Source organism: Chelon labrosus, assembly GCF_963514085.1.
Source record: "Chelon labrosus genome assembly, chromosome: 15".
Lineage (NCBI taxonomy): Eukaryota > Metazoa > Chordata > Actinopteri > Mugiliformes > Mugilidae > Chelon > Chelon labrosus.
The window spans coordinates 5,312,628-5,336,421 of NC_140348.1; the positions used below are offsets into that span (position 1 = coordinate 5,312,628).

At 42.0% G+C, this 23,794-nt stretch overlaps 1 protein-coding gene across 1 annotated transcript; it reads right to left on the reverse strand.

Moving 5' to 3' along the window:
- Positions 1-65: 65 nt before the first annotated feature.
- Positions 66-23,359, reverse strand: plcb1 (phospholipase C beta 1). Its single transcript, XM_084562088.1, has 32 exons — positions 23,247-23,359; positions 20,805-20,882; positions 19,838-19,906; positions 18,756-18,896; positions 18,577-18,656; positions 17,066-17,119; positions 16,340-16,415; positions 15,760-15,860; positions 14,944-15,107; positions 14,217-14,363; positions 13,396-13,553; positions 12,601-12,683; positions 12,413-12,497; positions 12,161-12,326; positions 10,609-10,664; positions 8,268-8,364; positions 7,945-8,029; positions 7,522-7,646; positions 6,402-6,556; positions 5,721-5,888; positions 5,212-5,311; positions 4,680-4,784; positions 3,599-3,711; positions 3,369-3,519; positions 3,204-3,257; positions 2,728-2,905; positions 2,462-2,594; positions 2,214-2,290; positions 1,722-1,811; positions 1,493-1,550; positions 1,230-1,316; positions 66-447 (listed from the first exon to the last, which is right to left on the reverse strand). Exons 1-32 carry the CDS (start codon positions 23,343-23,345, stop codon positions 295-297), a joined length of 3,486 nt encoding a protein of 1,161 aa, XP_084418214.1. The 5' UTR covers positions 23,346-23,359; the 3' UTR covers positions 66-294.
- Positions 23,360-23,794: the final 435 nt, after the last annotated feature.

The following is a 23,794-nucleotide window of genomic DNA, read 5'->3' on the forward strand; positions in this document are numbered from 1 at the left end:
TAGATAGATAGATAGATAGATAGATAGATAGATAGATAGATAGATAGGTTTGTCATGCAGTACAAACCCTTGGGTTTCTGTAACCGATGACAGAAAATAAGACTAAATGGGCTCTGATTAAACGCTGAAGTACAGCAAAGTGCATGCTAGAGTGGAATCAAAAAAATAAACAGTTACAGCATTCTTCTATTACAAAGGAAAATAACAGTCTTTTACTCCCACCAAACCTTCCTGCTTCCGTCTAATTTCTTCCTTTCCACCACTGGTAGTCTTCTTCTTTGTGCGTCTCTCTCCTCAGTCCTCCTCTGATAGAGCTTCGTGTGGGGTCGACGGTCGGGACTTGCTGTGACCTCTGACCTCCAGCTTCCTGTCCTGCAGGAAGTCTCGAATCTCTCCGGGCAAGCGTTCGAACTTCTCCTGAAACTCTGCCTCCACAGCTCCCTGCAGCTGGAGGTTCACATTGATTATTAGAGATGTGACGTTCGCGAACGAACCGAATCTACTGACAGGCTCTTTAAAACGAATGATGGGAACCGAGTCGAAGATGTGAGCTATTTATTTTTGTTTTTCTGCATTTCACATAGATTTAATGCAGAAGCTTCTGCTTTGCTTTGAGACAGTGTGGACCCGGGTTTGTATTCCTGGTCAGCACAAAGGTGTTTAACGAACACCTTTAACTCAGATATCCCGCCAAGAGAATATGTATTGGTGGGATGTCTACGTTTCAATGATTCTGGTCCAAATCTAACACAGAGCTTATTTTGAGGATAAAATAAGTTACCCCCAAGCTGCCATCTTAAAAATAAATAAATATCAAAATGAGCCCGCTTTTTGAACGACTCTTTGAAAGGAATGGATCCACAAGATCGGGCCCCCTTCAAAGAGCCATAAATCCCATCTCTGTTGATTATCTGTCAGCGATTATGCTAATACGGGATCAGTGAGATGGGTCAAAAACAGCACACAAATGTGTTTCGTTTAGATGAGATAGATGGATTGAACATTTACAAAAGAGACCAGCTGTTGTCAGATGTTACAGCCAAAAGATGAAGAGCTCTAATATAGCCGCCAGAGGGCACACTGATGGCAGGACTGACTCTAGACTGTGTGGGTGTGCAGCCACAGACTTGGCATCAGCTTAGAGTCCAGTGTACAAGAATTGCAACGCAAGACACAAACTAAACGCACTTGATAATGAACAGAAACATGCATTTCCATTTAGGTTTCACCTTTGGTTTCTGCTCTTGTATCTCCTGCAGGAGATCATTGTGCTGCTCCACCAGCTGCTCCTGGCGCTTCGCCTGAGTCTCCTCGAGCTGGAGATAAACAGACGAGCAGTCAAAGAGTTTTATGAAGCGTTTTATGATTATGGAAAGACAGGACTACGGCTGGAGGAAGAAATAGAGTTGCAGCCATAAAATTTTCATAATCATCTCTTCAGAATTCAACCATGAAAAATTCCCTCAACCCAGATTCTCCATCTGCCGCTCACCCGTTTTATGTTCTGGACGACTTCATTGACGTAGGACTTATTGATCTCTATCTTCTCCCTGGGAACACACAGACAGATGGGATGAGCTTGACTGGGTTTGGGGTAAACATTTTTCTCCTCTCACAAGACAAGCTCAGCGCACGGAGGAGACGAAAAAGCTGCGGCAGGTGTCTAAGGTGAGGTGACGTAGATAAATACTGGAGTGTGAGTGCGTGTTTATAGATCTTACTCCTCGGCCAGATGTTTCTCTTTGGTCTTCGCTTGGTTGATCTTCTCCGTTCTCCTTCGATCCATCTGTCTCTTCAGCTCTTTTTTCTCCCTACCGCAGCAGGAGGGAAGATGAGAGCTAACGGTTGGAGAGTCATTTTAAAATGTGCTACCTAATATCGAATTGTATGAGAGGAAACCCTCAGAAATGACATCATGTGGATAGAAAGGATTACAATTTAAAATGAGAAACTTCACAATGAACCCGAATTAAAATTTTAAGAAAGCATCTGTGCACAGTAATTAATTTTAGTGGCATTTAGAGGTTTTGAACTGGTAGCTTTTTAACTTCATAAATGTTGTGAACTTGTCTGTGAATTTGTACTTTGATATAGTGTCAGCATTTGGATCTAATCTGCTGCTCTTCAGGCTACTCTAGTTATGAAAGCAGCTCTTAATATACTAAGTGATCTTTGTGTAATTAAGACCTGCAAGTCACAGATTTGTATCGTACTTGTCACAGATGTCTTTGAGTTTCTTTATCTGGGCGTTGTGACTCTCCTCGGCCAGGCTGCTCAGTCGTTCTGTCAGCTGGAGGAAACAGAGACTCGTCATGGTCAGGGCCTACAGAGCATTTATGATTTGAATTACCCATGTCAAAGGAGCCTTAAACCAAACCTTCCTCCAAATGTAACATTTCAGAGACACTGACTGGGGTTTATGTGGGAGTCATTAGTCGAGGTTTGTTTTTTCAGACTTTACCGTTTTAATATGTTCCCTCTGTAGATATTTCTGACTGTAGTACTGTTCCTGCCTCAGAGCCAGAAGCTGCTGCTGCTGCTCGTCTCTCAGCTGCTGGAGACGGTCGTCCTTCTCGCTGTCCGAACACGACCCCCTGGCAAAGGTTTTAGAATTTGACATTTTTCCTTTTTGACCACAATCACGGGAAACCATATTGAGGCACACCCGTTCCACAAGGAAATAGCTACAGCAATAGCTACAGAAATTGTAACACTGCATGTGCGTACCTGCTCTTGCTGCACTGTCTGGCCGTCTTCTTGTACTTGTTGTTCAACTCTCGGAGGAGCTCGGAGGTTTTCTTCTGGTGCCTCCTCACCAGCTCCTTCAGCTCCTTGAACTGACGTCTCTGCTCCTTCTGGTAAACCTTGGACTGCTGCAGACTCTCCATGGTGCACACTGGAACATCTGATGGCACAAGTGAGGCATGCAGCATGCAGCGCGTCAGTTGGCTGTGATATGAAAAGCTTTAGTTTCTCTCTCTTTGTTCTCTGTTAAAGCTTGGACTAATGACATGTTTCAAAAAGTAATTTATTAAGAGTTTTTAGTCTATACCTCCAGCTTCCACAAAAATATGCTATATACTACATCATGTACTTAAGGTATTCTTTTATTTGGTTCTCTGTTATTGATTTGACAGATATTTTAATTTTAATCAGTCATTTTTAATTGAGACAGAGACAGAAAGCATCATGTGAACACTGACCAATTAAAATACTTAAAACCAGGTCTTCAGTCTTTGCTGCTGGTTTGGCTGCATCTAAAATGCACATAAGAGACAATCACAATTACTAAGCCGTGCACTCATTAGAAATCATTGACATTAGCATATTTAAGATTTTTTGCTCCTTTGCTCCAGGTGGAAGCTCACCTGTCGTAGCAGCTTGCTGATTGGCTGCGGAAGCTTTAGGCGTCGTGGCGACGGGGGTGTGGCCCGCAGGCCCAGACGCAGGGCTGAGTCCGTTCTCCAGTGGAGCTGATTTCAGATCGTTCTTACGCTCTACGCAGCTTTCAGTCTCATCCTGGACGTCGACACAAAGAAAACACCTACAGCCACATGTTTGCACCTCCGAGATTTAACACGACAGAAACAGGCCTGACCTCAGTCTGCGTGTCCTCCTCGCCGTCCTCCAGAGTCAGAGCGGCCAGCTGTTTAGATCTCTGCTCCAGCAGATTGACATATCGAATAGGGTTGGACAGAGCTTCTATCACGTCTGGTGGAAATATGAAGAAACACATAAAGACAGACAGAGCATACAGAGCTGTGAGCTGCTGCTTCAGAAGGTCTAGATGGACATAGTTGTTCTTTTGGCGCTGATGAAGTACTTTTGCAGATGTTTTATAGATAGTGGAGTTAAAATACATCAAGACATCAGTTAAGTGGCAATAAATTATTTAATATGTGTTGAAGGCGCTGCCATTTTTAACCCTTTATGGGGCGAGGAGCCATATTTGGTAACTTCAGCGCACATTTTAAATTGCGTCCCTGTGCCTCTCAGTGAGGTTTAGAAGCATATGGCTTTCACTCAGCCAATCAGAGATGATCAAGACAACATTCTCAGGTCAAATCAGGGTCAAATGTGGTCTGCAAGGTCCACCTCTGCTTGAACGTTGAGCATAACTTCTTTATTAGGTACCATGAAGAAGTGGCCTAATGGTGTCTAATGTGATAATGTGTATGTTGACAAATGCCTGAATCAGAACTTCTGTTCTAATGGTCTAAATACATGTTTACATTTGTTTACCACTTAAGTTCAAGGAACCATATATGGTAAATTCATTAATGTTGATTTTCTCCGTGAAAATAAAAAATTTGTAAAGTCTTCTTATTCCCTACAATTACTCTAGGGTTGAAAATTAGAATTTCCAAGTATTTCACTGAGTGGCCTATAAGGGGTTAAAAATGTTAAAGCCAATCTCCAACTTCTTGTATTTAAATATCTACAAAGTAAAGATTCATAAAAATGAATGCGGCCAGGAAAGCAAGACTGTATTGTTGCAGCTTCAGTAGTCTAACTGTAGCCAAATATAGTTACTGTATATGTCCTGCAGGGGGCTCTAGTGGAAAAATTCAGAGGTCAGAGGTCACAAAAACATGACTATCTGCAGAAAGTCTAATGCATACTATATCATGGAATAGTTATATCACCATTTTTAAGTCCAGCACTTAAAAAGTTTGTACCTGCAAACGTATCCGGGACGTAGTCTTTGACTACAATGTAGACGAACACGGCCGGCAGAATCAGAGACTGGTTCTTCTCATTCCTCAGGCTGATGTAACGATAGCCTGCAGAAGAAACATTTACCAAGACGCAGAGTCTCATGTAATCGCCGTCAAAGTTAGGACAGAGATCTCGAGAATGTTAAAACATGAAGGAAAAAATTAACAGTTTTTTTTTTAAGACGGTGGGAGGAGAATGCCTCCTCCATGAGGGAAAGTCTTAGAAAAGTTGTTGTTTAATAATGAAATTTACGTTCTCTACAGGAATTAACGGCTAAAGAAGCTTCTGCATATGAGGAAACACCCATTTTCTACTCTGCACTACTTTTGGACATAGTACATAGTTATTCGTTATAGTTCTGTTTCAGGAAAGTTCTGACAGCTTTACATTTACACTAACAACATCCAGTTAAGCTAGAATGAAAGTAATCACTTTAAAAGTCAAAAATAGAGATGCATGGTTAAAATAAATACGAATGAAATAATTCAGTACCTGGTCTAATGGCAGACACTGGGATAATTCGATGACCAATAAACTTCCCTCCCTCCTCAAAAGCAGCGATTCTCAGAGAGGCCAGAGTCGGAAGAATCACCTGTTAGGAAGGTGAAATTAAAAAGGCACATTAGACAGTGGAGTACAGTGTTGCCAGATGTACGATAATTATCGTATTTATACGACAGGGTCTTTATGACATAAAGGGGCAAATATACGATAGTTTTCCATTTGACTGACAATGAATAAAGCAATTGTTTCATTCAAATGGCCGAGCCTCTGTGTTTATTCCTCAGGCTATTGCAGTTCCATTCCCACAGAATGGATTTGATTTTAAATGCACTGTCCTAGCGTGTGATTTGTCAAGTTGTTTGTCAGTACATATGATAGTTTGGGTCAAAATATGATCATTTTAAAGCGACAGTACGATATTTCTTCAAGTCCCATCTGGCGACACTGTTGGAGTGCGACCTCTGACCCTGCCCCGTCGTATCTCTGCTGCGTTTCACCTTTTTGAAGACGATGGGCTCCTCGTCCCACACAGGGTTGACGGCGTTGTTGTTCTGAGACGTTTTAGTTTTAAGAGCTTTCCTCCTGGTGTCTACGGGAAGGCCAAACATTTCCACCTCCACATACACACCCACCCTGCGCTCGGTCAGAAACTGGCCGGAAATGACCTGGGACACACGGAAAGGGACGCAAGGATTTACAATTACAAGCAAACACTGTAGGATTCTCAACAACATATTAGAAGTAAACATTTTATTTATGATAAGATAAGATGATAAGATTTGTCCACAATTTAGTTCCTGAAATTATGACACTGTGTATGATAATAGTTGTGGTGTGCTCAAGTCTAAGTGGAGAGTGTGCATTTTAAACACATATTCTTTATACAACTGTAGCTTGGATGCTTTAAACAGCTTAAAAATGTGTCAGGGTCCAAAAATATATACTCCGATTACATGCATTATATATAAACTAAAGCACATTCCCTTGAGGGTTACAGAAATATGAAAACAGTTGGTATATAGCCAAAGTGCGCTCTCTTAAAGCGTGTGAAGTGTGTAGGATTTTAATATGTTGTTATCAAAAGAGTACACTCTAGTAGACACACATTACCATGTTTTTCAGACTCATTTTTACTGAAGCTTTGGCTCTAGAGTGAAACCTCTGCCCGTGGAGTATACCTTCACAGAGAGGGTGTTCGCTACGATGCCGTCCACTGTGTTTTCTGTAAAAGGGTCAAAGTGTTTGTCCGGACGTCTCATGAACTCGGGCTTCAGTCTGTAGCCGCTCCGACCGTTGTACTCGAACATGAAGAGGTTCAGCTGCATGGACAAGTCTGGGACGGAAAGCTGACGTTAAATACAGCGGTATCAAAGCTTAAAGCTACAGGTTAGAGCTGTAGCTGTTGCACTAAAGAGCAAAGTGCAGAGGTGGGCATCTGTGGTCTCTGAAGTACAATTCTTATCCATTTCACCCATGTAGCTGGAGTACTCCAAAGGTAAGATAGACATTGGAACTCAAGGAATCATGGATGAAATATTGTGAATTTCAGTGGAGAATAGCCTGTTCAGCTTCATGGAGAGTGTTTGGTTGGAAATCTGTAAGCAGGCTTTTTATTGCCCCATATTTTATATTCATAATTTATTTCTGGCGCAGAAAGTGAAATCAAGTTAGGCACAAAATAGACACATTATACTGGGTTTCTAAATTCAAAAAGAACAGAATGAAGCCACTAGAAAAGCCATCACTAAGAAGTGGCTTAAACCAGACCCGCCCTCTTTTGATGATTGCTATAAAATTCATTCATTCATTCATCTTCTGTAAGCGCTTGTCCTCTGGAGGGTTGTGGGGTGGCTGGAGCCTATCCCAGCTGTCATCGGGCAAGAGGCGGGGTACACCCTGGACAGGTCTCCAGTCTATCGCAGGGCTAACACAGAGAGACAGACAACCATCCACACTCACATCACCAATGAACCTAACCAGCATGTCTTTGGACGGTGGGAGGAAGCTGGAGTACCTGGAGAGAACCCATACAGACACAGGGAGAACATGCAAACTCCACACAGAAAGGACCAGAACCCGGGACCTTCTTGCTGTGAGGCATGATTGGTATAAAATAATCCATTTAATTTTCATAATGGAAAGAATCACTTTCTCCACGAAGCTGCAGAAATTTGAAGACATTTGGAAAACGTTGGAAATAAAGAATGAAAACAAAACAAAAAACTGTCCCTGGTGACTGAAAGACAGATGCCGCTGTGTTAAAAGTATGAGACAGGCAGGAATGTGACAGTGTTTTACCAATAGTTTGGTAGTTGAGAGCCACCAGCTGACATCCAGCGTTCCAGAAGAGTTGAGGCATAAAGTTTGACGAGTCCACTCTGGTTCCTTTCGGGTAGATGCGACTCAACTGGGATTTATTATATCTGGTTAATGTAAGTTAAGGATTTAGATAATTGTTCTTACATCTTAAAGGACATTTAAGCACTGTAAAGATAAAATGTTGTGTTACATCCTGGTATAAATCCTGGTGTACAGAGTTTATTTAGATAACACCGCTGTTAATGAAATGAAAAGGAAATTAAAAGTCTCTCTGTGACTCAGACAGATTTCTGAAGGTTTATACAGGGAAAAAAAAATATCAAAAGAGGAAGAAGAAGAACACAAAGTAAAGAAATGGTTGCCATGGTATGCTGTCACTGTGGTAACTGTTGCCAAGGATACTCTACAAACTCCACTGGTGACTTTGTGAGGTGCTCCAAAGCTTTGGTTTCCACAAAAGATGACATGTGGTAACAGCGGGCTGCCTCTGCGCGCACAAAGGCAAGAACACACACACACACACACATTTATGAGCAATTATTTGGCTTTACAACATTCCTGCACCTGCCCTAGACTCGGATAATTTCACATCCTGTTTGGCGGAACAGCTACAGTACAGAGTGTCGGAGGATGTGAAAGACGTGAGAGGATTTAACAAGGCACATTGCAGCGTCACAAATACACAGAAACAGTAAGGATGAGTTCAGAACAAAAGGTTTTCTCACTCTTGGAGGCTTCGAAGGAGTTGAACTTGGTCGGCTGGACGTAGTTCACTAGAGTGGACATTTCCTCTGCGGCCACTGCCTCCCGCTCTGCTGAGCCCTGAAACAAACGACAGCAGAAATAACGTTTTCACATGCTGAAATCACAGCGGTGGTATGGACATACTGTGTGTTTTCTGAAAAACATGTGCAGGACTGGGTGAAAAACAAAAACTCGTTCGACAGAAACTAAGAACAAATATTTGTGTGTGTTTTCAGGCCTGCACTCGTCTACACAGAATCACAGACAAAAAACATTAGCAGCATCTGACTGTAAAGAGTTAATAGCAACATTACTTAGCAACATGACCACAAGAGGATACAGCAAAACTAACTCCAACTAAATATTTCAGCTACATCAGAATTTTTTTTAGCTTTTTCCTGTTATTTTGAGTTTTCCACCTTAATGTTTTATCTCTCCTCTATAATGCTTTCTATTTTTGGCATGTTTGCTATGTTCTAGCAGACCACATCTCTATTTTCCCCTCATTCAGAATGATCTGTGGGTCTAACTACCATTAAACCCACATTAGAGACTGTATACGGGCCTTAGTAGTATTTCACATGTGAACAACGGCTGTATAAAAGCCTTCTGTGGCTGCGGATGGAGATGTATTAAATCTGATAAATGGCCTCTGGTGATTTCACACGAGTCAGCATTGATTAAAATTTGGAAAGCTGGAGGACACGCAAGCTTACCAGACCTCTAAAAACCTGCTCCCCGTCTCTGCTTGAGGCTATGTTAGCTGTTATTAACACAACATAAAATGTCTGTGAAGGTTCTCGGTCATCTGGGTCACCGTATATCCAAAATGAAAGAGCTGAACCAAAGCACTGGAAGGCTCTTGAAGACGTTTCATCCAAGTAGCTTCTTCAGTTCTGAAAGTCTGTTATCAGACCCTAGTCATCCGAGTTTCAGGTGGGCAACTCCCACAGATGTTCCTAATGTAAGCCCAACTCTCCACCAGTCAGTCCAACTGAAGAAGCTACTTGGATGAAACGTCTTCAGTGAAACTCTACAAGTCCAGGTGCTCTTGTTTCAGCTCATTTTTTCGACATAAAATATTTCTTTTCTCTTGCAGAGCCTGGTTGTAACACTACGGCTGAAGTGTCTGTAGCTGTTTTGTATTGTGGGTAATGGCCACTCACTAGACTTCAATAGGTGCAACTAGTTAAAGAATCTCAAATCCGTATGAAAAACCTGTGAGATCAGGAGTGGGTGGAAATATCAGCCTTTGCACTGGGGAGGTTATCCAAGGGCTCTGTGCATTCTTCTCTGATCCGTTTGTCTCAGACCATGCTGCTAGGAGATCCAGATGAGGTATTAAATCACAACTTTGAAGCTTCGTGGATGCATTATCTAAAATCATCCAGTCCCATTTTGCTACTCCTGCACATACTTAACAAATGGTCGAATGGCTCTTGGATCGATGTGTTTGCACTAGTGAAAATGAATCCATTCTAATGCAGGAGTCCTGCACTAAATCTTATCTTCATGAAGGTTCTGGTAGTCAGCGTTTGTTCCAGATAACAGAGAGCAGCTGAGTCGACAGTTTTTATTTCGGAGGCTGTGGTTTGTAGTGGTGTTGAACCGTATCGTGTGGTACCAACACACGTTTCTATTATTTTGACAACCCCATTATAGCCAGCTGGCCAGGCTAAATAACAGAAACACTTAAGTGTTCAACTTAATCCAGTGTTTAACTTAACAGCAGCACAAACTACATCCTGCAAAACGATCATCCAGCTGAATTACCACCTTTCTGATGCAAGTTTCAACATAAACTGAACATTATAGCAGTCATGCAGGAGGATTTAATGCAGGGCTGTTCTATTAGAATGCATTCATTTTCATTGGTGTATCTAATGTTTTTGTCAAGAAATTTGAAAAAGATGATATTTTTGTTTGTGCAGAGCTGATTTTGATTATTTTTATAAGAAAAGTCCATAATGTGTCTGATAAAATGTAAAAGGCAATGAAATACTAAATTGGCAGAGTATTTTTTTTTTAAATCAAAAATTCAACCAATAAACAGAAACAATCATTACTCATATGGCTGACGACCAAGCCCACACACAACACTAAGGGAAACAAAATAGAAATAAACCACAACAAATGCAGAGACAACAGCAAAAAAAAATAAAGCACAAACAAACAGCACCGTTCAGAGTCCATAACAAGATCAACAATGACAACGCTGGAAAGGAAGAAAAAAAACAAAACAACACACACTTGTGAACATTAACACATGGCGACAGCGGTGAGGGTGACCTTCCTTCAGCTCTGTGCGACGTCACCACTGACCTTTTTACCATCATCATCGTCATCATCATCGTCTTCCTCACTCTCAGCCTCCATCTCTGTTAAAATTAAACAAGTCTTCATCGTCTCTTCATCCGCTCGTCTTTGTCAAACATCACAGACCAGGAGAAAACATGACGCAGTGCATTCGAGGCGGACGTGTGCTAACAGTGACCGGGCTTGGCGGCCGCTCGCTGCGAATAAAATGCCACCGTATAACACTTGAGTTTGATGAGAGGTGCCAAAAGGCTGGTGAAAGGCTCTGAGTCAGAGGCAGGGACAAATAAATGGAAGCTGCAGGTAAACAGCTAATTGGCTGATCATTCAGACATTACATATCCACATGGCAGACAATGAAATGTGCATTAGTTTGTCCATAATGCATGTAATCCAAGTGTTTATTTAATATAGTTGTAATTTGATTATTTAATATGGTCTTAAAATGCAGACTCATCTTTAATTTGAGGGTATTTACAACCAAATTGGAGGAAAGGTTTCAGAATTACAATCATTTTAATACCCACTTCCGTATTTTCAAGGACAAAAATGTGGACAAATGAAGCTAATGATGAATAAAATGTTTATCTTTTATTATTTCACTCAGTGCCTGCCATGCATTGCTTGTATTTGTATATCTTTGCATATTTTTTGGTTCATCTGCATGAACTTGCTTTAGCTCTACGTCAGAATCCGTCCAGAAATAATAAGTAAATATTTCCCGCACAATATGTGAGTGACACGTGGCGAACACAAATGCGCACAGGAGATCAGTATACAAAACAAGCAGATGCCCACAGGTCAGTAAACAACCAATTCTGGAGCTGATTATTCAGGCCTCTCAAGCACTCCCCGTCTGAAGGGTCGTGACTGACTGTGTGCTTCATTCTCAGATACCGGTGCTCTGCGGGCACAGCTGGACTCTCAGTCCCAGGCCTATTATCAAGACCTGCGCATCAAACATGTCAATAAGCGTCCCGAATTTCCCTCTGCACTGCTGCGTAATTGGTGTTCGGAGCGCCTGACCTCATCTGGGATGCCCTTCTCATTACCGAGGCATCCCAGATGAGGTGCAGAGGACTGCAGGGGGGAAAATATCAGCAGACCTATCACTGGAGAGGTGAAAGAATGTGAGAAAATACCAACAAAAATATCATATTTACATAAAAAAATGTATCCATAATCTATATTTTAAATAAAATCTACATTCTCCCTATCACTCTCATGTGTTCATGAAGCAGTGGGCAGGGACAATGCAGAAGCTCCATTACTGTACCTTTTTAAAATGAGGCTGATTTGCCGGTGACTCATTTTTGTGAAGACATACGCTTGCTGAATGTGAAAACATTTTGAAAGACACAGAGAACAAACATTTTATGCAAAGCGCTGCCCTTAAATCAGAGCCCGTATACACCGTTTCCCAGGCTCACGCAGCCCGAGGAGCCACGGAATAATTTATAGTTGTCCGTTCTGCGTTTTGATACAAAGGATGTGGCAGATGAATACATTTCACATGGATTTCAAGGCTGAGAAAAGTCCCTTTGTCTTTGTGTCTTACCTCCTGTGTTGTTGCTAGGAGACGCCGGCTCGTTGCTCTGATTGGCAGGTTGGTCCATCAGTTTCTTTGTGTCTGTGTTATTGGAGGGTTTGTGGGATTTCTTGTTCTTGATGAGGATTTTGCCCATCAGCTCCTGAGGACTGGGCAGCGGGACGCCTGACTCCAGCTACAAGCACACACATTCAAATTAGTGCAACATTAACTGCAGTCTGCTCGGAGCGCACAGTCTGATATTAATCCAGCAGTCCTTACAGGGTATTTGTCCAGAGGGTCAATCAACAGGGCTTCTCCGAAAATGGATCGGCAATATTCAGCCATTTTGGCCTGCTGCTTCAAACTGGTGGGGCAGATAAATGGTCAATTAGATGCAAGCATAGAAAAATCCCATTTCCCAGTCGACAAGTTAGAGAAAATTAAAAGAGAAATAATGAGATTCTCACGAGTCTACGTGGTTTTCAAAAGAGAGGATGACGGGGAAAGGTGAGGTCTTGAAGGCACACTCTGCGATGGCTTCAATCACCTCCTTAAAAATAAGACGTAACAACATCAGCTCTGATATTAACAGGAAGTTAACCAAAGCAGAGTAAAAATTAAAACTGAAAAAAAAAAAAAGAAAATTCCAGGGAAATTTTGAACGAACTGATAATTGAAAAGCAGTTTGAATAGCTCATAGACACGAGTGGAACAACATCAGCACATTTAACAATAACTGGGGCCCTGAAAAGTTTCAAAACTTAAAGCTGACCTTCTGAACAAGTCTGGGGCAAAGATGTATTCAGCTTTTAAATCAATGCAACAGAAACAATGTGAGCAAACAAACTGAGAAGATTAATTTGCTAAAATGCTCCTTAAGTGTCTCAGTCTTGCAGATCATGGTATATCTGAAACAAGGCTCAAACAAAGGTAACTGTTTGACTTTTCTTTAGCATGTTTATCCTCTTATCCTATCGGCTGCTTCAGTTCTAAATGACTCATGGGAGGTTTAGGTTTTTATTTGGACCATCTGTGGGTGGTGCCCGCGTAAAACTCACATGACTGGGGTCTGATTCATGTGGGCACCATCCGCAGATGGTCCAAATAAAAACCTAAACCTCCCACCAGTGATTTAGAACTGACCGGCTGTCTTTGTTTCAGACGTGCTCCTTGAACGCATCTTCTGTTAAGCTGCGCATTGACACAAACAGAAAACTGCAAGCCTGTGGGACGTTCGCGTCCATGCAGACACTCAAACACACCTTAAAGGAGATTTCTGACGTCATGGTGAATCCGTGAGTGATGACGGGTTCCTCCTCAGCGGTTCGTCCTTTCCACACGTCTAATTCGACACAGCGACACCCCGCTAGCAGGACCTGCCTGTACATCTCCACCGAGGAGCTCCCTGCCAGCTGGCCCGCTGAAACACAAGAAGAGGAAATAATGTTTTTTTTTTGTTTGTTTTTTTAAACTGTGACATATTTAAATATAAAGATACCTCCAGGTGTCTTAGCAAAGGCCTTTTGTCTAAATAGTTGGTGGATTTCATGATCCGACCAACTCTATAATCAATTTTAGAATGATTTTTACTTTTTACTTGCGAGCAAGCAAGGAACTCGCATACATACTATGGAAGCAGAGGAAGAAGAAGAAGGAGACGCTTGAATCCCACCAGGATCCAGACTTCATTATTTAGGCCATCTCGTTTTAGATTCAGGTTCAACAAGTCTCAGGTCTGTGCATAATTTTGATTAAACCCACACATGTTATGTGCTGAGTCCTTCTGTGCCAGATTTCCTCAGAGTCCATTCACACTCAAGCGGTTTGGTGAGTTCCGATGAGATGTGTGTGCTTCTGAAGCCACCTAAATTCCTTTTGTTTGTGCTGCAAATGTGTTTAGTGGAGGGACTTGTTCACAGAATTAAACTGCCAACTTCTTGAAACACCTCGGATGTGTTAGATTCATTTGAAAGTTCAATATGTGCCATTGTATTTCTGCTGCTTGTCTAACCCTCTGCCATCAACTCTCAAGAACTTAAAGCCTGTACAGAAGGAGTGGCGCGAGTGTGCTGCGTCTGCGTACCCGTCAGGTACGTATTATGCGACGAGTTGATGAAATAGTGAGACAGAGGGAAGTTCATGTCCTCCGACTGGTCCAGTTTTTCTGGTGGAATGACTCCATTCTCGTCGCTGGACAGATAGCTGGAGAACGCCTGGAGAGAGATGGCCCCTACAGACATCCACGCAAAAAAAAAAAACACACACAACATGATGAGAAAAAAGTCAGAAACACTATATATTTCACTAAAAATAAACAGATTCCACAAATGCGTTGACTGAAATATGTCACTTCTTTGTATGAATATTTTATGAAACCCCATTTGACTTGTCCTTCATATTAAAATAGCTTCCATATAAATCTTTCATCCATTATAATGTGTGGAGATTGCAAATCCTTACTGAAAATAAGAGAATATGTAATAATATATATATATGAGTTTAATCCCTAACGCTGTGTGAAGCAAACAGACAGAGCTCTTAGGGTCCTGGTTTGCATTATTACCTCACAAACATAACAAATAACAAGTGATTCATTGTAATAGCTGATGCTGGATCCAGAGCAGATACCACTGTTTATTTTATCTAACTCTAGTGCGAGCTAGCTGCCTAAATTCTTATTTTAGTGGCTGTGTGGGTGGACTGGAAGAATATTTTTGGTATCAAGCCCAAGTGCACATTTAGAAATGCAGATCAGGCAAGTTTAGCTGTTTGGGAATGTGTCAGAAAAACTCGCTCTCTCGCGCGTTCACCTGGCTTCGGCTGCGCCTGGTCGCTTTGGTACCTCTCCATCAGAGCGTGGGTCTGCGCAGGACGAAGGGGAGGGTAGAGGATCTCGTTGAGCCTCGGGTCTCTCTGCTTGTTGTTGATGAACTCTGTCATCTGATCGACGGACAGCGCCCCGTCATCCCCTCCTCTGCAGGGTCAGGGAGGAGGTTAGCACGGCCCGCTTAAAAGCTTTTGGAAAGTGTTAAAAGACGCAGTGTCTGAAGGAACTACAATATGCCATGTTCTGTTATTTGAAGATTAGAGCTACTTTCTTTTGGACAGGCAAGGAGGAAAGGGGACGTCTAATCCAACAGCAACTGGCTGTAAAATCTACTCAAATATTCTCAAACAAAACCAAAATCATAAAACATTCAGACTAGTCTACTGACCAGAGTCCAACTGCAAAAAAAAACTTTATTCAGTGCTAGAATTAGCTTGTTTAGCTGCCCTTTAAACAAAATGAACTGGTGATGGGTATTCTTTAACATTTTAAAGACTAAATAAATTAAAACTATTGCGAAATGAATTAGAAACCATTATTTGCTGCCTGACTTGGAATATGGTCAACGTAAAAGACAGAAGACTGTGATTAATGCTCCAAATTTAAAGATAATCCTTCTCTGTGCACCAGTGGGACAGAGGATGAGTCATTATTCATCATCCTTCTCATATCGGAGAAGAAACTGGCCTGAAGCAAATAACAACACGCTTAAAACAGCTCATTTGGCATAGTAGCTTCCTCCCACTTCACTGAGTCTTGTAGCTGATCAGAGGTCAGCGGCCGTAGCCGTCTTTCTTACTGCAGTTTGAAGATGTTGCCGAGCTCGGGACGAGGACACAGACTCTCCAAGAAGTTCCGGTAAACCTCAAGTGTAAAGTCCTCCAGCTTGATGCTCTCGCCCTGATAATACATCAATATAAAGACATTTTTCTTTTTAATTCAGAGCTTCAACCTTAATCTTCTTCTTCTTTGACAAAGTCCTCAAAAGTTTTTTTTTTTTTTAAATGAAAGCAGCCATTTACCAACTTTTCTCGATTCAAAAAACATCTTTCTGTGCTCACAGGAATATTCAGTGTGTGATTCATGTGAGTCTGGCTCTCTGTATCGGCTGCTTGAAAACTTGATGACCCAGATATTTGAGCTCATTTCACCCCTCCATGCACTGTGAGTCATTCTGTACAAAAAGCATCAGATAAAAGCTTAAAGAGAAGACGGATAAAAGGAAGGATGGAGCTGAAAAGCGACTTAACGTGTGTGTTTTATGCCCTAAGACGGAGCAACAGGATGCATCAGTGGAGTATTTAACAGCAATGAGACTCTTATGTGAATCTCCTCTTTCCTGCCACTTATATCAGTAGAGATGAATTGGTAGCGTTTACCCGTCCGTAGGGCAGTTTGCAGTTCTCCAGTGCATTCTCCACTCTCTTTCTGTCTGATGAGAACAGCCGAACAATGCTGCAATAGACAACGACAGTGACACCATTATCAGCTCATCCTTAAACACAACATGCCACCAACACAAAACCTACACTTTAACATCCTAAAATATCCTCTTCAGCCCTCCCCCTCCAATTAACCAACCAAAATTTACTGATCTTACTCCTCCCTTCTAACTCCAGGAACATTTATCTAACTCAACCCTTCTTGCAAAGCTCCTGGTCACCCCACAACAACCTACGCAAGTCTGTCAGACTCTCTCGCACTTCTCAACAGAGAAAACGTCTTAGCTTCCTAAAAACGTCCAACTTCCAGGAAATGAGCCGGTCCTAAGCTACAGCTCTGGGTGTGCTTCTAACATGCAGCTTTCCTTCATAACTGTACTATCCATCTCATGCTCCGACAGTGGTTGATTACCAGGTCAGTGCTGAATTAAGCACCTTCGTGAATCCTGTCCCTGTTTTTGCTTCCCCAAGTGCACATGGAATTAAGTGTATTTTTGGAAGCGAGGGACAGGCAAGAGCAAAGTTTAAGTTTGTGCGCGTCTCTGCAGATTTCGCCGGGCTATTTCCTCGCAGCCGCCTGCTGTGGCATGTGCCTGAAAGTTAACGTTCCGACAGGAGGCATTAAGTGAAGATTAAGAAACGTAATAATCATCGGGAGCTCACTTCTTCACAGGAATTTTTCCCTCGGCATTCGGCTGAAGAGTTAGCCTGACGTACCTGAAACACAGAGAGTACAGAAGGTGTGAAAAAATCACAATATACACAGATCAGCCATAACATTATGACAGCTGAAGTGAATAACACTGATTATCTGGTTATCATGGCTCCTGTCAAAGGGTTGGCAGTGAATATTTTGTCCTCAAAGTTGATTGTAGAAGCAAAAAAAATGGTCTAGTGGAAAGATTTGAGCGACTTTGATAAGGACTAAATTGTGATGGCCGGATAACTGGGTCAGAGCATCTCCAAAACTGCAGTTCTTGTGGGCTTTTCCTGGTCTGCAGTGGTCAGCACCCATCGAAAGTGGCTCAAGACCAGTGAGAGGGTCATGGGTGACCAAGGCTCATTGATGCATGTAGGGAGAGAAGGCTGGTCCAATCCAGCAGATTAGTGACTCTGGCTCAAATTGAAAGAAAAAAAAAAGATAGAAAGGTGTCAGAATATACAGTGCTTCTCAGTTTGTTTTGTATGGGGCTGAGTATATCACAGTCAGGGTGTCCATGCTGACACCTGCCCACTGCTGAAAGCTCCTGTAATCGACACTTGAGCTTCAGAACTGGACCACAGAGCAATGGACGTGCACGTTCGTGCATCACGTTGCTGGCTGGGTGCACTGCTTATCTGGGGAACACATGGCACCAGGATGCACTATGGGAAGAAGGCAAGCCGGCAAAGGCAGTGTGATGCTTTGGGTAATGTTCTGCTGGGAGACCTTGTGTCCTTCTATTCACGAGGATGTTACTGTTGAAAAAAAAGCATTGTTGCAGACCGTGTGCCATTCTCTCCCTGACGGCAGCGTCCTCTCTCAACAGGGTAATGCTCCCTGCCACAAAGCCAAAAGGAACACAACAACGGGCTCAAGGTGTTGACTTGACCTCCAAATTCCCCAGGTCTCAGTCCAATCGAGAATCTGTGGGATGTGCTGAACCACGGCAGGAGGCAATATTAGTCTTGTCAGAGGATGCATGAATTCAGCAACCTTAAGACAAATGGTACTCATTCTGACTCCTGCCGAAGTGACGTAGTATTTCAAATGAATTGGAATCTGATATTAAAAAGCATCTCGTTAATTCAACACACTGTTCATTAAACTCTGAAGCTTAAACCTGTGCAAAAATATTTATTTATTTGATTTACTCTGACAAATACCTATATAGGCATGAATACTAATCTGTTCCTGGATAAATACATTATCCTGAGGTTCAATTTGCTATTATCTAATGGACTAACAACAATAATCTGACTGAAATCATTAGTCACAGCCCTACTTGAAACTAACAGAAATACAGTACTTCTTTCTTGCCATGTGGCACACAGTGCCTGGTAGACACAGCTGCAGTATTTAGAGAAATTTGACCTTTAATCTGTTTACATGAAGTCTCCCGGTCTGAATCTGAGTGTGTGTGAGTATGTGTGAGTATGTGTGTGTATGTGTGTGTATGTGTGTGTGCTCTCACGCTTTCAGCAGACTGTGGTCTCTGTTGAGATTGTGGCTCAGCAGGTTGGAAGACAAAGAAAACAGTTCCTCACACCACACCTACAAAAATCACCACATCATCATCATCATCATCATCATCATCATCATCCTCTTCATCATCATCATCGTCATCATGAGTCTTTGTGTTCTGTGCAGCACCTTGGCTTCATCCTCCTGCGAGGCGATGAAGTTGAGCTGGTTGACGTTTACAAGATCTGAAGCCGTAACCACGGTAACCATGCGGTTCTCCAGCCGACCAACCAGGTTCCCCACATCGAGCAGCTCCCGCAGCTTGGCCTCCTGTTGGACCGGGAGGGAACGGACGAGGCGAGGGGGGGGGGGGGGGGGGGGGGGATGAAGGGAGGCAGAGTTACATACTTGCCTCTCAGTTAAACAGTGCTCGTGGTGAGAGGGTAATACACTGAGCATGTTATGTGGTGACAAAGGTGGGATACCTGCCTAAACTTGAAAATGCTGAAAATCAAACTGAGACAGGAGTCACAGTTTAGACAGTTAACCCTAACCCTGACCCATTTGGGTCAAATTTGTGTTTGTGTTGATCAATTCACGGTTATTTAGTTATGACTGTCGTAAAAATCCTACTCATTTTTATTTAGTTTATTATTATTATTATTATTGGATTTAAAACAGAAGGATCAGAGCAATCTGAATTCTACCTTCATGCAGCTATATGTGCATCTATTTCAGGGTGACAAAGCCGAAGAGGAAACAGTGGAAGAAGGAAATGATCTTTAAAAGATCATGAGAATAGCAGTGTTGTGGCTGCCAATGAACAAAATATACCATAGTCTTTGTTATTTTACAAAGAATAAGATTTCATGCAAATCAAAGCACATGTCCTCTACAGCGGTAGGACGATAAAACACAGTGACAGGGCAGCCTCGGCGCATTAAACACAGCACAACACTAGACAAATAGAAATCAAAGCAGAAGAATAAAACATACATATGTATGGGAGATGTGACAGAAAGACTGAACTTACTATAAAAGAATAATTCCAATTGTGAGAGAAGATACAAACATAAAATCAAATATTTGAAACTTAATGAATAAAACATCAGCTGCTCAGCTGCATAAGACAAACAACCACTGAGTGAGAAGTGTCCCAGATTGTCTCCCAGGACGGAGGTAATGCAGGAAAGAGACACAGTAGCATATTCTTGACACATGAAGGGCGACAGGTCAGGCAGAGGTGAATGGAGGCGGAGAGCTGGTGGTACCTTGGGTGTTTTGGTGCTTCTGCCCGTCCTGACATCTTTTACGAGGGTCAGGTCCAGTAATTCTGTGTCCTAATGGAAACCAACAAAGACACACACAGAGTCAGCTGTTACCGGGAGCTGAGCGCTTCCTCCAGTTTCCTGTGAAAGATTTAGGCCCACCTGGGGACAAAATGTGTGTGGCAATTGATTCTCACACGCTGTCTCTTAATGGCTGCTTTATGTAATATTTCTACTGTACGGTGTATCGTATTATAGTCCAATGCATGTTTATTGCAAATACCACAATACCAAATGTAAAAAAACAACAACTTCATGTTAACATGGTCTCTTCTACAATTAGAAAGTCTGATGAAGGATAAGCAGCATTGTGAAATGCGCGTTAATTTGCGTATTTGTATAATAATTCTTCCCTGTGTACGATTAATAGTATAAAAATAGTATAATGTACAATAAATTGTATGTACAGTTAATCATTTTGTCCCTTAATAAATCCAATTTCATTTCAGACTCGTATCTCAGCTGAAGAAAGAAGCTGTGTTCAAACCCATTTTTGAACTTTGCTACAGTCAGTTTGGTCCGTTGCTAGCTCAGCATTTGCTTAACATGTAGCAGCTATAGCATGTTTGTTGCTATGGACACTGAAATGACCCTGTCTGAAATGAAAATGGAGAATAATGTGGCCCGGTCTCATTTAAAATGGAGATTTCACTCATATAACAACACTATTAGACAAAAATACTACATAAAATTAGATGGTAATGAAAAACATAATTCACTAAATAATCTTTGACTCACAATCAAGTCTGAAAAGTCCGAATTATGATGATTTGACTACTCCTGCGTAATGATGTACTCCATTAATTAACTTTAAAGATAAATTTTCTCCCCATCGGATTAGCTTTTAATCTGGATCAGTATGTAGACGTGATTCAAGACATCTGCGTGTGTGTGTGTGTGTGCGCTCAACCTTGTTTTGGTCGGTCCAGTAGAGGTAAAATCCATGTGAATCCACATGCAGAGTCACTGGGGTGACAGTAGACAGATCCTGGAGAGAATGACAGGTGAAGACAGAGAAACAGAAATCTGTGTTTTCTTTGTGACTCACTCAGAAACCCTTTCTGTATCACAGAAACTATTTACTCACTAAGATAAGGTAATTATGCAATGCTACACCTGTCTGGAGGCAGAAAACAGTCAGGATTCATGAGTGTGCAGAATATCACACTTATGATACAGAACAGAGTACACAGTGAAATGTGTTCATTAAACACACAGTTTAACTAATGTATTTCAAGAACTAAAGTCATGTCCAGCGGTCGTGACATCCAACTATTATCCTATATTAACCCACCTTGACATATTTTAACTGGAATCACATTAGTTGAAAAGCCTTTGCAGGAACAGTTCATGAGGTTAAGATGCAAAATGTAAACTTACACACTTACATACTGAGATCACAACATCTGTTAAAAACTGGGGTTAATCTGCGTGATTCCTAAAAATCATCTGCAAATTCTTCAGCCACGAGCAGAGCTGATGCGTTTGAGCTTGCAGCCAAATTATAGTCAATGAATGTTGATATGAGGTACTTTGGGCCCGAGGCTAGAATTAAGACCAAATATTCATGGTTTCATGAAGAAGAAAAAAATGCAATTCGCAACACTTATTTCAATGGTTTAAAATTTTCAGCAGGTTCAAAATGAGAAGTCTAAAATCACAGATTAAACGTCTACAAGGTTTTATCTGATAAGTCAGATTCAAAGTCCAACACTGCAATCAAAATAAAACTGTGCTTGTGAAATATGAACAATCAAATCAGATAAAATGAATCACAAATGCACAAGGGAAAGTGTGAATAATAATACTAATATAGCTACCGGCTTTATCTATTGAGCAGGAAAACTACCTCCCACAATATTTGTATAAATGTCAGTTCTTAAAGGTCCGTATATTCTGCATTTTTTTGAAAAGGTTACGGGTTCTGCTGTCTGAGCCGTTTAAGATGAATAAAGCATGAAGAATAGTCACACATGAAGGCCTTTTAACCAACAGAGAAATGGTCGAGTTCAAGTTCACTGCTTGATCCCCATCAAGAAGCAGATTTCAGTGGAATCTAAACCAGAATCATGACGACACGGTCATGAGTGAATGTCTACTAAACTCGTGAAAGCAAACAAGCAAAAGCAAGTCAACTTTTAACGTCAAGTATGGCGGTTTTCTGGATGTAAGCAGAAGCTCAGAGGTTCTCCTCAGAAAAGTAAATTGTATGTAGAATTTGCCGAAGAGTCCGGGCAAAGATCCAGGTTTAGCCGTGGTTTTCCCAACACAGCTGGTGTGCTACGAAGAACTGAACAAGTCCCCAAGACAAAGCCCTGAGATTTATGATGCTGTCAGAACTCATCTCCATCACTGACAGTTTCTCCTTCGTCCATCTTCTACATAGTTTGAAACAAATTACTGCAAACTAACGGCTCCTTCCTTCCTGTGGCCATCTGCTTACACAATGGCCTCCAATTGTACAGCTTCCACAGTCTTTGAACAACTCTTACAAATAAATGTCCCTGCAGGCCTTGATAAAGTTCTAATCCCTGGTTGTCACTCGTTGCCCTGGCAACCAGTTCTAGTTTTCAATAAAGCTCAGCTCCACATCTTGGAGAAATTCACAAACCAAAACACTCACAATAGCCTCAGTCGTGATGAATAGATTCAACAACATTTGATCTGGGGTGCCGAAGTAAACACACACATAGACACACACACAAAACATCCATTCCTCCTCACACACATCAGATCTGTTCAGATCTGCTGTGGTTATAACCATGCCAGTTACCATAGTAACCGGACGGCACGTTTCTCATTGTCAGGGCTCTGCACTTCAGCATACCAACACACACCTCGTGCATGGACGCACACACAACTCAAATGCCCGCAATTATGTGTTTGACTGCGCTCATGAAGGGCAATGGCAATGGCAGAGCAACGTGTGTGTGTGTGTGTGTTTTACACTCATTTAAATAAACGCAGTAAGCGGCGCAATAATGGATTCTGCAACAACAGGTGGCAATAGAGAAACTGACCATGAATACAGTTCAAACACACACACACACACACACACACTGTCACACTGCTGTCTGCCTCACTGGCGTCTAACCCACAGGTACTTACTGCCAAAGCTCAATCAACAAATGAATAGTAAACACATATGGCACATTTCCTCCTCTTCCTCCTCGTTTTCACACACTCCACATTAATTCAACTGGATGCGGTTCAGCATGAAATCATTTCCTTACAATGCTTTTAAAACTAAAATGACAAAAGCCTAAAAAGGAAAAAAATTGGAATGGTCTTTAGTGTTTTTTTGTGTGTGTTTTTGTTGCAGCAAGTACTTGTAGAAAATCTTTGCCCTTACCTCATCCCATTTAATGAAGTTGCTTCCGTTCCTCAGTGTGTGAGAGACGGAGGGAGGCTGGAGTTTCAGCGCATGGACCCCCGGCTGAGCGCTCGCCATGGCTTCACACACACATTAACACACACACTCTCGCGTGCACGCAAACTGGAGATGCTCAGGCTCGGACGCTGGGATGCTGCATCTCAGTCATGACCCAAACTCCTCAGAAGTCAGGCTGCAGGAGCATCCTCTCCTCATCAGGTCTCTGCTTGTTCTCTGTTCACTCTTTATTTATTTATTTTTAATTTCAGTCCTTCTTCTTCTCTCTCCTCCTCCTTTCTGATCTATCTCCTTACTCACACCTCTCTTATCCCTCCCTCTTCTCCTCTTCCTCCCTCCCTCTGCTCGTCTCCCCCTCTCTCCTCTGTTGGTGCTGCATCTCACAGAGAGACAGACTGAAACAGATGCCTTCGTGGGAGACAGGATATGTGTGTGTGTGTGCGTGTGTGTGTGTGTGTGCACTGCCTCCACAAATTGACTCATAGGCGACATGCGCACAACGGCAGCTT